Here is a 16,225-nt window from a genome sequence, read left to right on the forward strand (position 1 = left end):
TTCTTGGATTTATAGACAGTTAATTAAACTGTGTACTTAAGTCACCCAGATAATTTTCTGACTCAGTTTTGTCATTTTTCTCTACCTGTTTGCATTGTGATGAACTTTCTAGGCAAAAGTGGTATGTGAAGAGAGAGGGAAGGAAACAGAGATTTCTCGTGTTTCCCACGAATCCCATGCCTACATCTTTCTAGTCTCTTTCTGATTTTATAAACTTCTCCCTCCCCCAGAAATGGAGAGTTTTTAAAAATTTTATTTAATAAATATAAATTTCCAAAGTACAGCTTTTGGACTACAGTGGCTTTTTCCCCCCTATAACTTCCCTCCCACCCGCAACCCTCCCATCTCCCACTCCCTCTCCCATTCCATTCACCTCAAGATTCATTTTCAATTATCTTTATATACAGAAGATCAATTTAGCATATATTAAGTAAAGAAGAAATGGAGATTTTGATTACATTAGTATGTTTTTCAAGGTTATGATAAATGCACGATAATATACAGAGTGATGTTGGGGAATTATTTTGACACCAAACTGACCTTAAGTTTGGAAATGTGAGTTGCAAGTTTCTACTTTGGCTGTGAATGGATTCAGGTAATTAAAAGAACGGAGATGCAGTGTGAATTTGCGTTCAGGTATCAGTCATGAAGGCAGAGAGGTTTACAGAATAACGCAGTTGTTCATGGTGCAACCCTAAGTGACTCCTCTTTGTCATTTTCAGCTGTACAAGGAAATTGAAATTTGTCCAAAAGTCACTCAGAACATCCAGATTGAGAAGTCAGATACGACGGCTGACAATTACGGTGCGTTTATTTTCCTTTGATCTTTGGCGTGAGTGTTTCCAGTGGAAGCGTTTCCTGTGTGAACGTGCACTTATTTACAATTCCGTGCAATGCCTTGGAGGCCTGTTTAACACAGGGGCACATCTGGCATGTGTGCTGTGCAGAGCATCCAAAAGAGAGAGATTCCCTAGGTACCAGGATGACTTCAGCATTACATTTCTTAGATTAAATCATGGGGGCTCCCCTGTCATAAAAAGGAAGTGGGTATGTTGGAAGGAGACCAGTTTATGTCATGTGTGCTTTAGTAATGGAGGAATTACCCCTTCACACCCCTTTTCTGAAAACCATACACATTATCCTCCCTTCCCTCACAAATAATGTTACAGGAATGTATTTTGGTGTTGTCTTTGGGTCCCACTTTGAAGTTTATAGATTCACTCACAGAACTTACAGAATTCAGCATTGCTTTATGCTTGTGACTCTGATTTATTACTGTGAACCATTGCAAAGCAAATCAGTACAGGGAGAAGGCATGGTCCGGGGGCCTGAGTCTTCCAGGGTCACATAGAATGGAATCAGTTCCCTCAGCAATCACAGTATGAGACCATACAAGGGAGATGCTGCTTACTGGGAAGCAGGGCCGGGGCTTTCTTGGGAGGCTGCTCCTGTCTAAAGTTGCAGACTTCCAGGAGGAGACAGATACGATTGTTTAGGTTCAGTGAGCCATGTTCAGGTATTGGAAGCCCTCCCCACACATAAGTTTCCCAGCGCCAGCCAAGGGCCAAGCTTGCAAGCAAGTGCTCCATAGAACATTCAGACCTGCTTAGTCGACACTCTTCCACATAGTTGTCAGCATTCTGGCAGGGTTAAATATGTAATTCTTTCCATATATGTCAGACTAGTCTCACTGTCTTAGCATCTCACTGTATGGGTAGAATTGTAACAAAGTTTGCATTAAGTGGTGAAATCCATACTGTGAGGTTAGCCAAAGTCACTCACCAAGGTCCAGCGGCTCAAGACCAAGCTTTCTGTCTCCCATTCACCACGCATCCTTCGTGGCTTGGCTCGGATTCTTCATGTTGACTGCGCTCTAATCCCTAGACCTCGAGCAGCTGCCACCTGGACGTCGTCTGTCACAGGTGAGACAGGTGTTGTCTCCGCTGCAGCAAAGCAGGCTGCGTGGAACACCTACCTTCAAGTGAGCAGAGAAGTGTGGTTCTAGCAAGCAGTGGAAGGAGACCGAAGTTCCTAGATGATGAGATGTGAAGACACATGCTTACTTAAGATTTCTCTCTGGATCAAATTACTAAACAGTTTAGCATTTGGGAATATCCAAACCCTTTACCAATCGTGGGATACCACCTTCCTTTTGCACCTTCCCTGCAGGTAGTGAGTCTCCATCTCAGAGTGTTTCTTAGAGCTTTTAGGCCTGATGCACGAGACTAATTTTGAACCCCTGGTCACATGCATTACACTTTCATGTTACTATTCCTTGACCTTAAAACAGAAAATGTTATACAGCCTAGAGGACGCTTGTGATGGCAGGGGATGAGTGTTTATGAAAGGCTTGTTATTATGGCAGAAGCATGACCTCAGTCATTAAAAGTATAATTAGAGGCAGTGTTTTAAATAACTCTCTCCAAAATCAGATGCTCTGTAGTAAGGATTCTTTTTCCCTTTAGTTCACTTAACTTCTATTTTGTCAGGCTAACCTAGCAAGGGAAGGCTATGTTTCAAAGCACTTGGACTGTAATTCTTTTTTTATATTAATTAATGTATTTCCTTGAAAGGCAGAGTTACAAAGAGGCAGAGGCAGAGAGAGAGACAGAAGTTTTCCATTCTCTGGTTTACTCCCCAGATGGTCGTAATGGCCAGAGCTTGGCTGATCAAAAGCCATGAGCTAGGAGTTTCTTCACTTCTGGGTCTCCCAAACCGGTACAGGGGCCCAAGGACTTGGGCCATCTTCTACTGTTTTCCCAGGCCATAGCAGAAAGCTGGATGGGAAGTGAAGCAGCTGGGACTCAAACCCGTGCCCATATGGGAAGCCAGCACTGCAGGCGGTGGCTTTACCCACTACACCACAGTGCTGGCCCCTTTGGACTGTAATTCTAAGACTAAGTGACTTGGAGACTCAGAAATAAAGAACTGGGCATAAAACCACTTCAAGGCATTTCCTCCTTATCTGTGGGAGATACATTATCCCAACACCTTCTGTGCATGCCTGAAACCGCAGATAAGACCAAACCGTGTATCTACTGTGTTTTCCTTCTGTACAATTTAGCAATAACAGCTAATGATAAAATAGATCAATTAACAACGTATCAAAACAAAACTTCCTCTCTGGTAAGAAACCTAAGAAAGGAAAACCTCAGATAAGGGGGAACTGCTATACATTGTCTCCTTTTTTTTTTTTTTTTTTTTTTTTTTTTTTTATTAGCGTTAGGCACAAAGTCTGTTTGCCTTTCCACACAGAGGGTGTTATAGGAATGGAAGGTGTTGTAAACAGTGCTACTCAAACTAGCTGATGTAAGGAGGCAGGTGTTTTTCTGTTTAATTTCCAGCCTTTGTGACTACCAGTGCTTTTATAAAATACAAAATCCCAGGTTTGGAGGTTGTGACAATGTTAGATAGCTATAAGAGAGTCTCATTGCTTAGTCTTAACTGCTGCCCTTACATTGCTCTCAGTAGCAAAGTGCTTCGTGTCTTGCTAGCAGCCTTGGTCAAACCATTTCTTCTTAGTGCTCAGGTTCAAGTTGGCATAGAGTGTTCCAGCAACATATTGATAGAGAAGGTTAAAGAGCTCCCCAAGTCCCAGGGTCTGATTGCCTCGGACTCCCAAAGTTACGAACGAGTTCGCAAATCAATGTGATGCACCACATTAACAGACTGCAGAAGAAAAACCATATGATTATCTCAGTATATGCAGAGAAAGCATTCGATAAAATACAGCACCATTTCATGATGAAAACTCTAAGCAAATTGGGTATAGAAGGAACATTCTTCGATACAATCAAAGCAGTTTATGACAAACCCACGGCCAGCATCCTATTGAATGGGGAAAAGTTGCAAGCATTTCCACTGAGATCTGGTACCAGACAGGGATGCCCACTCTCACCACTGCTATTCAATATAGTTCTGGAAGTTCTAGCCAGAGCCATTGGGCAAGAAAAAGAAATTAAAGGGATACAAATTGGGAAGGAAGAAGTCAAACTATCCCTCTTTGCAGATGATATGATTCTTTATTTAGGGGATCCAAAGAACTCTACTAAGAGACTATTGGAATTCATAGACGAGTTTGGCAAAAAGTAGCAGGATATAAAATCAATGCACAAAAATCAACAGCCTTTGTATACACAGGCAATGCCACGGCTGAGAAAGAACTTCTAAGATCAATCCCATTCACAATAGCTACAAAAACAATCAAATACCTTGAAATAAACTTAACCAGCCCATCCATTTGTAACATGAACACTGATCTAAGTGGGTTTCTGGGATATACTGAATTCACTGTATGTAAAAGCTACCAACACACAATACCAACACAGAGAAAAATCTAGTGATACAAACCAAGTGCTGCTTTCCAGTTTAGAGCATTTTAAGAAAATATGGCTTTTCATAATCCCAGATGGAGCAGAGTTGAAGAGTTAATCAGGAGTTTCACTTCTCTTGTCCCTCTCTTCACACTCATCCTCAGATTGTTCTTAGAGATTCTGTTGAACAGCGTTCACATAGTTATGTGATCCTTAGACTAAGTAGGTCTCTCTAGGCTGCCTTGAAGCCGTGGAAGTAAGCATCCCTTCAGCCACTTAGCATTGCTTTTTCTCTAGGGACTTCTTGTATTCTACTGTTCTCGGTCGTGTGTCCTGCTGCTGTAGGGTCTTGCACTTACCCTAGTATCTGATTGTTCACTTTATCCTGGAGTCTGGTTTTGAGTACTTCTCTATTGTCTAGCCTGTTAGACTTTTTCTTTGGCCATAAGTGTCATCAGCCTGAGAGATCTTTGTGGTGTTCATTGTATAAGTTTAATCTGCTTTGAGATCATTTTCCAAGTGCCATTCATGATGCCTTCTTTTTATTTTTTTAAAGATTTATTTTATTTGTTTGAAAGACAGAGTTACAGAGAGAGGTAGAGACAGAGAGAGAGAAGTCTTCCATCTGTTGGTTCACTCCCCAGATGGCCGCAAGGCCGGAGCTGCGCCAATCCGAAGCCTGGAGGCAGGAGCTTCTTCTGGGTCTCCCACATGCGTGCAGGGGCCCAACGACTTGGGCCATCTTCTACTGCTATTCCAGGCCACAGCAGAGAGCTGGATTGGAAGAGGAGCAGCGGGGACCAGAACTGGTGCCCGTATGGGATGCCGGTGCTTCAGGCCAGGGCATTAACCCACTGTGCCACAGCACCCCCATAATGCCTTCTGATTGGTGAATACTCCAGGTTTATATAGAATAGTCTCCCTCTGCCTCCTATTAGCAAACATGTTGGACTATAGTAGAGTTGTTTGCTTAGAAATGGAACATTGATATCTTACTTAGAAGGGAAAAAGTCTGATTTTACTGATGAACTATTTTTTTTAACTTTTATTTAATGAATATAGATTTCCGAAGTACAGCTTATGGATTACATTGGCTCCCCCCCACAATGACTTCCCTCCCACCCGCAACCCTCCCCTTTCCCGCTCTCTCTCCCCTTCCATTCTGATCAAGATTCACTTTCAATTTTCTTTATATACAGAAGATCTTACTAATGAACTATTAAAATCTTCTTCACTGACCTCAATATAATCAGCTGTGGGCTGTTTAATATTTTCCTTATCTTTGTTGATGTGTGGATGTGAATTTAGACCCCACGGTAGTGCATGCCATATTCCGTGGAGTTTGAGGGAAAGCTGTGTTCCTAGGTCACCACAAGAAATGAACTCGAGTCCAGAGCTTGGTTGCTGCTTCCTTGTGTAAACTCTGGGCTTCCATCTGAGTGGTCCTCTGAATGGAACCTGTCCCCATTGCCCTTTCTTCTGCCCTCTTTCCTGTCACCGTTTTCTCCTTCAGCCTGAGCAGTCCAATCTGTTACCAGATCCATGCTTTGAACCCCATGGCCTGGTACAAATTGCATGGTCAGTGTGGTCCTCAGACTGGATGGGTTCCCTGTTCTCACTCCTGTTTTCAACCTTCTGGTTATTGAAAAAAGAGGGCTTAAGAGAAGACAGAGCAAATGACTAGTGAGCCATCTCAGCTGACTTTGGCCTGGGGTGACTGGCAGTAGGTCCTCAGCATATTGTCTCTCCTGCCACCTTCCAGTTTAACAAGCTGGTCCCTGGCATACTATCAAGGTGCCATTTTTTTTTTTTTTAGTATAGAAAATGTTTTAGTTTCAGAATTTTATAGAATGATGGTATTTCCAGAAAGAAGTGCCAGTATTTTGCTAAATCCTATCCATTCATTTCCATGTGATAGCCCTTGATTCCATCTTAACAGATAGAAGGAAAAAATTATCTAATGAAGTACAGATAAATACACCCACATAAAGGTTAATGTCACTGAAGTAGTTCGGTGTGAAAATAAGATTTCATTGAGGCTTCTTGAAACTTAATTGGAAAGCTTCAAGTTGCTGTAAGAATGGAATTCAAAATAAGAGACTGAAATGAAGACTTTGGAAAGTCCTTGGGGTGGTCTTGTGTGCTTCCCTATCTGCAGGAGTTGCTGTGTCTGAGACAGGGGGTGATGGCAGTTGGTAGTTTTGCCTACGCGTGGTTATCCATTTCCTGGTCCTCTGAACTGAACGAAATACCACGTGTTTGTTCTAACATGGCCTGAGAAGACTCAGTGAATCCCTGGGACTGGGTCTTTTAACTTATTAACTCCGTTTTGTTGTTTGATTGGTTGTGTTTTTAAGCCACTGTCTCCTCTGCTTTTGTTATTAATGTCCTATGTTACTGTAGCATAGGACTATTTTTCTCCCAGAGCTAACAGTTATTGCAGATCCTTAGCAATTGTGTTCATTCCTGTGAACTTTTTATAGTATCTACCAAGATCCTGTTTTCCATCAGAAAAGTAGGCATTGGTTGTAGACATTAAATCAATAAAGAAAGAGTTTCATATGAGGCAGTCCTGAAACAGGTGACCAGGGCTTGTAACCGTAGGATGGGGAGCACCCAGGGCCCCCAAACCACTTAGAAAATCTGGGCCTTGCTCAGCCTTCTTTTCTGAAGGCTGTAAAGAAGCCCAGGATGACTGAGCTAATGGGCTTTGAGCTGTGGAAACCCAGGTAAGTAAAAGATAATCTTGTGATCAAAGAAGACTGTGAAATCAGTTAGTTTCCATGTGAAATGAGATGTGTACAGTGAGTTACTACTTCTTCCTGTTTGCTGTGTCCAAGTCACCATACTTACCATGTATTGGGACATACTGGGGCAGTTGTCTCTTTAAGATATAAATTCAGTGAAAAAAAGCATAGGAGACTTTGATGAGGTCAGCCCATCCTTGCATTTTTTGTGCTGTGGAGAGAGTAGAGAAACATAAAATGATGACATTTGCAAGGAACCAAGATATAAAGCAAAGTAATTTCCTTCTGTTTAAGTTGAGTGGTAGGTAGAATAAAGACAGACATACGTAGCAGTATTTACTTTTACAAGTAGCTGATGTTGTTTACTTGGAGTGATCTAAAAATACATTTTTCTGCTTTGTAAAGCAATATGATTGAGGAAAAAACAGTGTCTCCAAATCAGAAGCCAAAACATTAAACGAACCTAGTTCACAGCAGGTACTTCCTGTTGTTTGCTAAATATTCAGAAGATGTGAGCCCTGCCATCCTGTCTTTGTGTTTCACAGGGTTTTCACTTTCTTCTGTGGAGGAAGATGGTGTTCGAAGGCTGTATGTGAACAGTGTGAAGGAAACTGGTTTAGCTTCCAAGAAAGGTAAGTCAGTGGATGTCTTGTCTGTCTCCTGTTCTCTTAGGGTTTCTCTGTTTGGTGGATGACTAAGAGTTCATGTCAAAAACCATTTCAGGGAATATGGATTTTATTCCATTAACTCCCTTGTGTGAGAAGTATCATCTTCTTGGATTTTGAGTCAGATTCTGAGTCCACTTGCCTGGGGCTGGTGGGAAATTCCATCCTAATTGTTAGTGAATGTCCTTCTCATCTTCCAGGATGCTGTGGAGGTCCTGGGGGGTCTTCCTGAGCAGCACACAAGACCCCTCCTGCCGGTTGGCCCACACAGGGCTGAGCTGACACTGGTCATTCCTGGAGCCTGCAAAGCTCCTTCACAGAGGACAGTGTGTTCCTTGCATTCCTACAGGAGTCTATGGAAGTTGAAAACCCAGTGGTTTCCTATCTAGCCTTCTGGCCCCCACTCTTAGAAAGGCAGTTCTTTCCTGCTATCCCCTGCCTGTTCCCTTTCAGCCCTTAAAGGGTTCCTAATGCATTTGGGCTGATTGTGGATCGCTACCTCTCCATCCTCTTTCTGCTCTTGAGGATCTTTTCAACCTGGATTGGTTGCTCACTCTGTTTCCTAAGTCTGTCCTCACAATTTACTACAAACTGGATAGCCCGAAGCAATAGAAACTCACCTTCTGGAAAAAAGATACTGATAATTGTCCTAGTCCATTCTCTGTTACTATAACAAAATGCCTGGGATGAATGATTTATAAAGGAAAGAAATTTGTTGGGCTGCTAGTTCTAGAACCTGGGAAGTCCAAAGAAGGGCACTGGTGAGGGCCTCATGCTGCTTCACCTGATGACAGAAAGCAGAAGACAAGCAAGCACAAATGTGTCTCTATGTGGTCTTTTTATAAGAAAATTTCATTGAATTTGTGACTCACCCTAAATCTTTATGAGTTTACTTTTGCTGGATTATATCTATAATATATATTTGTCCTCATTCCTGATGAAGGTCAGATCAGGATGTACTAGATGGAGGTGAATTTGGGAGGGGGGGATACTATTCAACCAACTATGTTCACCATAAACAAATAGGGTAGGTAGATAGGGCTTTAAAGCCACTTTGGTTTCTTTCTTCTTGCTATGGAGTTTGTTTCATTTGAAGAGCAAAGAGATAGGAGGAGAGGCAGAGACAGACACAGAGATTTCCTGTCCACCAGTTTATTACCCAAATACCCATAATAGCTGCAGCTGAGCCAGGCTGAACCAGGAGCCGGGAACTCAATCAAAGCCTTCCAGGTTCTCTGAGCCATCACCTGCTGTCTCCCACAATGCCCATTAACCAGAAGTTAGAATTGGGAGCAGAGACGAGACTCAAACTTCCAGTACTGAATTCAGGCTTCCCATGTGGTACTCTCACCACTTGCTTCTTTACATGAGATTTTTGGTTTTATCCAGGTGAGAAAATCATGCATGTTGGATGTTGAAGAGCAACACATTGGGGTCAAGTGTGCTGAGATGGGGTTGAGTGGAGCAGCTGCTGGATTTGCTGAGTACATCTTTTCACCTCCTTCCATGCCTGCTTTAGCTGAGTTCTCGGTGGCTCAGGCTGGCCAGAGCTTTCCCAGTGCAGGCTACTTTCCCCTGTGCCATGAACACTGAAGAAACACAACCTGCGGACTTGGCCACGTAGAGAAATGGCCACGGTGTGACAAATGGGAAGGAAAGTCAAAAATAATTTATCTGCTGCTGACGATCATGAAGAAGGATTTTCCTTCTTTTTTCTTCTATGCTTTGCAGGTCAAAGGCAGCCCACAGACCAGTTTGACACATTCACTGAGCTGTATGTCAGCTCAGAACAGAGATGATGGGGTTTATTTTCCTGCAAGCCCAAAGACTGATTTTTATCTCCTTTCAGCACGATGGTGGTGCTGGTTGGCATGGCTTGGGGGTGGGGACTCTGCCGCCCTGGTTTTAGTCACATCCTGTTTCAATTCTTTGAATCTGAAAACCCCGATGTTAGATGAAAACAAACGGTTGTCTGCTCACCGCCCCACCTCGTCCCACATGGCACTGTTCTCCACAGATGCAAGAGTGATGTAAGTTTTGACCCCAATCCCGAGCACTGTCCAAGTACCTAGGATATAGAAAGCAGTGTCAAGAGAGACATGTGGGGTATTTCAGGTTAACGCTAGCCTTTAATGGAAGACCACCCCCTTACACTCCAGTAGAGGAGTGTTTGCTGTGCACTGTACATCCTCTGTGTGCATTTTATGTGTGTCTGACACTAGGAAAGCCTCCTTCTTCAGTTCCCATCTACTGTTCTAGGTTTTGCTTCCATCACATTATAACTGCCAAGTCTTTTCCCATCCAGATTCAGCACTTCAAATCCTTTAACCACTCGTTACACTATAGAAAATAGCACTAGTCGTTGTCCTTTGGTCATGGTCCAGGCATCAATGCCCCTGTAAAAATGACCAGAATGTGGTGCGACCCTGTAGGATTTAGTGCAGTATGGCCTCATGGTGCCTGAGTATTCTGTTTGCATTGATTCAGCCTTCCTGTGTTTGCTTTTGTTGGCCACACTCCGCTTTTTACTTCTAACAAAGGATCCTTTAGGCCCCAGATTCCTACTCCCACTCCCCTGCACGCCTCCAGTGTTCCTAGTTGGGTCTCATGGTTGGCTGAATGTCATGGACTTGGTTTTTTTGAGCCTTTGTGTGTTGTTTCATATGTGCCTTTGTTCAACTGTGTGACATTGTCGGCCCAGCTTTCAAATGTGTGGAGTTATCTGAAGTTGGGATCAGGTGTCTTCTTTGCTGTTATCTAAGTGTTTCCTGGTGGCGACACCAGACAGAGCCTGGTCAACATGGCCAGGTGTGAGGTTATTCTAGATGGTATGGGTACATCACAGCTGTCTCCATGGTTAGTTGGTAATTATTTCTGAGCAGGCTGCCATTTCCAGTTAGAGAAAGAAGCCTTATGCTTTCTTCTACCAAATATTAATAATGAGAACTGGGGCTCGCATTATGGTGCAGTTGGTTAAGCTGATGCCTGCAACATCAGCATCCTTTATGAGAACTGGTTTGAGTTCTGGCTGCTCAACTTCCTAACCAGTTCCCTGCTAATGTGCCCGGGAAAGCATCAGACGATGGCCCAGGTGCTTGGGCCCCTGAACCCACGTGGGAGACCCAGATGGGATTCCTGGCTCCTGCCTTTAGCCTGACTGAGACCCATCTGTTGCAGCTATTTAGGAAGTGAGCCAGCAGATAGAAAACCTCTTTCTCTCCCTCTCCCCCCTCTCCTCCTCTCTCCCTCTCTTCTTCTTCCCCTTTCTCATCCCCACTATCTCTAACTCTCTTTCTGTTACTCTTCCTTCAAATAAATAAATAAATAAATCTTTTAAAAAATAATGGGAGCTAATGTCCATTGAATAACTAAATTTTATGTAGATTATTTCATTTAATCTCCTTTAACCCTTTTATCTATCTTAACCCATGCAGAGGACTGAGGCTGGGAGAAATTCAGTGATGCCACCGTCACAATTACATTGTGATGCTGAGACAGAAAGCCCCTGGCAGACCACTTTCTTATCTTTCTTATTCATAGCACTTGTTAATGCAGAGAATAACTCATACAGATGCCCCCTGTATTAGTTTGCCAAGGGTTACCGTAACAAAGCACCACAGAGTAATTTAAAACAACAGAGATTTGTTTTCTCACCATTCCAGAGAAGGCAGAAGCCTTAACTCAGGGTGCTCCCAGGCTATGCCCCTGGATTTCTCTGGGGGATGATCCTCTTGCCTCTTCCGGTTTCTGGAGGATTCACGCCTTGCTTGGCATGTGGCCTCATCGCTCCAGTCTTTGCCTCCATCTTCACAGGGCCTTCTTCTTTCCTTGTCTTTCTTCTGTGTGTCTCTTACAAGGTTTCTTGCCAATGGGGTTAGGGAATACAGCATGGTCTTTTCTCAGGATCCTTAACAATTACTATGGCAATGCTTCTCTTCCTAAATATGGTCACATTCACAGATTCTGGAGGGTGAGCATAGCTTTTTGAGGACCACCTGCTGCATATTCCTATTCTGCTGGGCATTATCAATCAGAAACTTCTTTTTAAAAAACATCTTATAGGGGTCGGCCCAGTGGGTTAAGTCACTACCTGCTGTGCCAGCATTCCATATGGGTGCTGGTTTGAGTCCTGGCTGCTCCACTTCTGATCCAGCTCCCTGCTATTGCACCTGGGGAAGCAGCAGAGGATGGCCCCTGCATCCATGTGCCAAGACCTGGAAGAAGCTCCTGGTTCTGGCCTGGCCCTGTCTTGTCCCTTGTGGCCATCTGGGGAGTAAACCAGTGGATGGAAGATTTCTCCCTCTCTTTCTCTCTCCCTCCCTCCCTCCTTCTCTTTCTCTCTCTCTGAATCTCTGCCTTTCAAATAAATAAAGTTCTTTATTTAAAAAAGAAAAGAAAAAAAATCTCATAGGTTTTTTTAGTGGGGAGGGGGACTTATGTCTGTTTCACCTTATAAGACCTCCTCTGCTATGCAACCAAAAACTTTGTCTCGGGGCACGTGCTTGGCCTAATAGTTAAGACACCTGTTAAGGACACCTGCATCTCATGACGGAGCACAAGGGTTTGATACCCAGCCCTGGCTTGACTGTAGCTTCCTGCTGATGCAGACTCGGGGAGGCAGTGGGGATGTCTCAATCATTGGGTTCCTGCCACCTTCAGTGGAGATGCTGATTGGATTCCTGGCTCCCAACTTTGACCCTCTGGACTTTGCAGGCATTTTGGGAGTGAACCAGCAGATGGGAGCAACTCTATTTCTCTTTCAAAGTAACAAAATTTAAGAAAAGTTTGCCTCCAAGAGTAGATTTTAAAAAACAAAGACAACTGCTTTCATATGTCGCAGTTTTATATTCTCACTTCAAATACCGTGAAGCTAAAGGATTTTACCTAAAAATGAAATGGTTAGTTTCACAGAATTTCATCTCTGATGTGGAGGAAACATTCTCATTTCTCTCCCAGTTCCTTCCACCCCTTAATGTTTCTTGGCATATTTTATGAGAGAAAATTGATTTCAAACATTTTGAAAACCTGAATGAGGATGGCCAGGGCGTGTGTCTCCGTGAAGTTGGAAAGTGCGAGTCATTTCTCTGCAGAACCAGAGGTGGGACCTGTGAACGCCCGAGGGGCTGGGCGGTTTCTCCTTTCTGCCATTCCTCATTGTCTTTGCCTTCCACTCACTTCCTTTCGCATTTGTTTTTGCACATTAGTGTATAAAATAAGAAACTGGGCTCCTTTTCCCTTCTTTGCTGAAAGGGTGCTTCCTTTCCTTTCATGTTCTTCCATAACCTCTCCCTTTCTCAAGAGTGTTCTTTTAATACCAGTTCGAACAGCCCTGGGGTCAGTGACATTATGGCTGTTCCTTTGAGTGTCAAACTTTGGCAGCTTTCCTAGAGTGCTTTGCAAAAAGAGCACACCCTTTGGAGAGGAGCAGAAATGATGGTGTTTGATTTTGTAAGGCAACCTTATGTCTGAAGACATGTGACAAAGGGATCTCATAACATTTTGGTTCCATAGAAGTGATCAATAAACGTTACACCGCAGCCTGCATACATCTCGGACATAATCCAAGAGCACTGCCATTTTCTCCCCTTCAAAATCACCACAAGATAACCGAAATTGCTATTTCTGAATAGAATCAGCATTTGCGAAGGCAGATGCTTACCCACACATACATTAAAGGAGTGAATGTCTTAGTTGATGTACTGAGGTCAGTGGTAGGCCTGCTGAATATAGGTTATACCTCTGAGCATAGGACCATCCAGGGTACCGGCATCAGCTCCCTGCTAATGTGCCGGGGAAAGCAGCAGAGGATGGTCTATGTACTTGGGCTCCTGCACCCACATAGGAGGCCTGGAAGAAGCTTCTGGCTCCTGGCTTCAGACAGGCCCAGCTCCATCCATTACGGCCATTTGGAGGATTGAACTAGTGGATGGAGGATAGATCTCCACCACCACTCACCCCCTCACTCCCTGTCACTCTGCCTTTCAAATACATAAATAATACATAAATAGAGAACCTTCCGTAACTGACTCGTATGATCACCTGGTGCTCACTTTGCAGCCTGTTTGTAGCAGCACCTGGGGGCTGGGAGGCCCATGGCAGGGGGGCTTGCCATGCCCTTTTCAACAGAGCTTCTTCACATGGTTGTGTTCTGATTGTGCGTGTGAAATGAAAAAAAAAAAAAAAATTTCCATCTTGCGTTGGCAGGCCTGAAAGCCGGAGATGAGATTCTCGAGATCAATAATCGTGCTGCTGGGACCTTGAACTCATCTATGCTCAAAGGTTTCCTCTCACAGCCCTCCCTGGGCCTCCTGGTGAGGACCTACCCGGAGCTGGAGGGAGGAGCAGAGCTGCTGGAGAGCCCCCCGCACCGGGTGGACGGCCTTGCAGACCTCAGCGAGAGCCCCCTCGCCTTCCTCACCAGCAACCCAGGTATGGCTGCACCTGTGCAGGGCAGAGCCTGTTCAGCCAGGGCCAGGGAAGCTGGCCACATGGCTTGGGTACTTGGTTGGGCTGGTTGGTGGTATAAGGTGTGTGAGTGAGATGGGCTGAGTGAGGAACCAGTGCTTCCTGTTGAGGTTTCAAAGGGGCAGGGGATACTTTCTTCTAGTGGGATGTTGGCTACAAGTCTGCCTGTCGCCCATGGGAGGCTTTATAATGCTTGTGTGATGTTTGTCACTTGGGGGCAAGGTGAGTGCTGACAACCACAACTCTGGATACAGATGAGATGTGGAGACATGGAAGTGCCGGGGACTATGTGAGGCCGTCTCTGCCTTCCCCATCACCACCCAGCCCAGCTTTCTTCCTTCCCTCCTGTGTGAGAGAAGGACGTGCTTTGGGAGGCATGGAGTGGAAATGTGTGCAAGCTTTTTGTGCGCTTTCTCTGTCTCTTGGGCTCTTCAAAGCTAAAGTCTGAATGTGAGCCCATCGGCGGAACCCCCTGCCCTACCCCATCTGCTGCTCTTCCTTCCCGTCCCTCCCTCTCTGGCAACCTCGCGCTCCTTCTATTAGAAGCCACCTGCCCTTGGAAGTCCTCCTGGGACCCTGCAGGGTTCGCTCCCTCCCCTGGGCTCCTTTGACCCTGCCAATCGGTCATTTCTGTGGGCCCTGATTGTATAGCACTCTCCTTCCTCGCTTCTGCCTCTCTCTGCTGAGTTTGTCTCTCGAGTGAAGTCCTTCATCTTTGTCTCCCTGGCTCTTTGTGCATAGTTCACTACACAGCGACTCATTCTTGTTGAGCAAGAGGGTAAGTGAATGAGCAGACCAATGGACAGCTTAGGTTGGTATTGCTTATTTCTCCAGGGTTCGGGGATTCGGGTTGATTTACTAAGTTGGAGTTTGGGAATTATTTTCTCTTTTCAAAGTTTAGGTTTAAAGAAAGGAAAGCATTCATTTTCAAAATCTGAGTTTTAGATAGCAAAGCATATTGCTATTGTTTTTCCAAATTACCTTCTTTAAAGAAAAAATTTTCAATTGATATATAATAATTGTGCATATTTATGATGTGCCATGTGGTGCTTCGATCCATGTATATAGTTTGTAATAGGATGTGCATATCTGTCCCCTCAGACACTTACCATTTCTTGTGGCGAGATCATTCAGAATCCTTTCGTCTACAGTCGTTTATCATGGTTGAGGGTCCCCCTACTGTGCAATAGCACATTGGGGCTTCTTTCTCCTGGCTGACTGTAGCTCAGTACCCATTTCCTGGCCTTTCCCACCTTCTGAAGCTCGTCTGGCTAAGAAAGCAGAAGCCCTGTGACAGTTCATGCTTCTGTTCAGTCACTCCCTGGAAGAATTAGACAAGCTGATTCTTGATAAAACTGATCACACTTAGTTACTATTGATTTCTTTGACTCATTATGTCATTGTGGTACCCACATGCCAATCAAAGTTTTAGAAAATAGTTTCCAGGAATTTCGAATACTTAGTAAAACCAAGTTGAGACTATGAACGCTGTTCTTTTATGTGACCACTAGGTGGCAGGCTCGATCCCTTAAGATTTAATTCACAACATAGAAGGGGTCTTAAATTGTATGAAAAAACTAGGCATGGATTTCAAAATTTTTTTGCATCAAATAAGTTTATATTTTAATTTTATTTTATATGGATTTTTTTTGTAGTGTGAATTTTAGTGAGACATACTGTGTTAGATTATTTAAGATTCTGTGAAGTTAGACATACTACAAGTAAGAAGGTGCACTAAACTTTTTTCAACATTTTTTTTCTGTCTGAGCCCTTCCTATGGGTTATAGGTAAAAGAGTTGGAAAACTATAACCCATAGACCAAAATAGCCCACCACCTCATTTTGTAAATAAAATTTTATTGGGACATGTGCTTGTTCATTTATGTTTGTCTCCTGCTTTCCCATTGCAGAAACAGGCTTGAGTAGTTATGACAGGGACTTAGAATCTGCAAAACCAGAAATATTTACTCTCTAGTTCTTTGCCATACTTTGATATAAAATATAGCTGAAATCTCTAGTGATTTATCCCTTTAGAG

The 16,225-nt window shown here is 43.8% G+C and overlaps 1 protein-coding gene across 18 annotated transcripts in view; it reads left to right on the top strand.

The window, feature by feature from the left end:
• The window catches only part of TIAM1 (TIAM Rac1 associated GEF 1), a 445,843-nt gene that overhangs the window by 367,537 nt on the left and 62,081 nt on the right, over positions 1–16,225 (top strand). For all 18 annotated transcript variants that reach the window (XM_051819218.2, XM_051819217.2, XM_070071883.1 and 15 more), the window contains 3 exons: positions 723–804; positions 7,606–7,692; positions 13,930–14,154. In XM_051819218.2, coding sequence (XP_051675178.1) covers positions 723–804; positions 7,606–7,692; positions 13,930–14,154 — 394 coding nt within the window. The remainder of the gene's footprint in view (positions 1–722; positions 805–7,605; positions 7,693–13,929; positions 14,155–16,225) is intronic.

Source organism: Oryctolagus cuniculus, chromosome 4, assembly GCF_964237555.1.
Source record: "Oryctolagus cuniculus chromosome 4, mOryCun1.1, whole genome shotgun sequence".
Classification (NCBI taxonomy): domain Eukaryota; kingdom Metazoa; phylum Chordata; class Mammalia; order Lagomorpha; family Leporidae; genus Oryctolagus; species Oryctolagus cuniculus.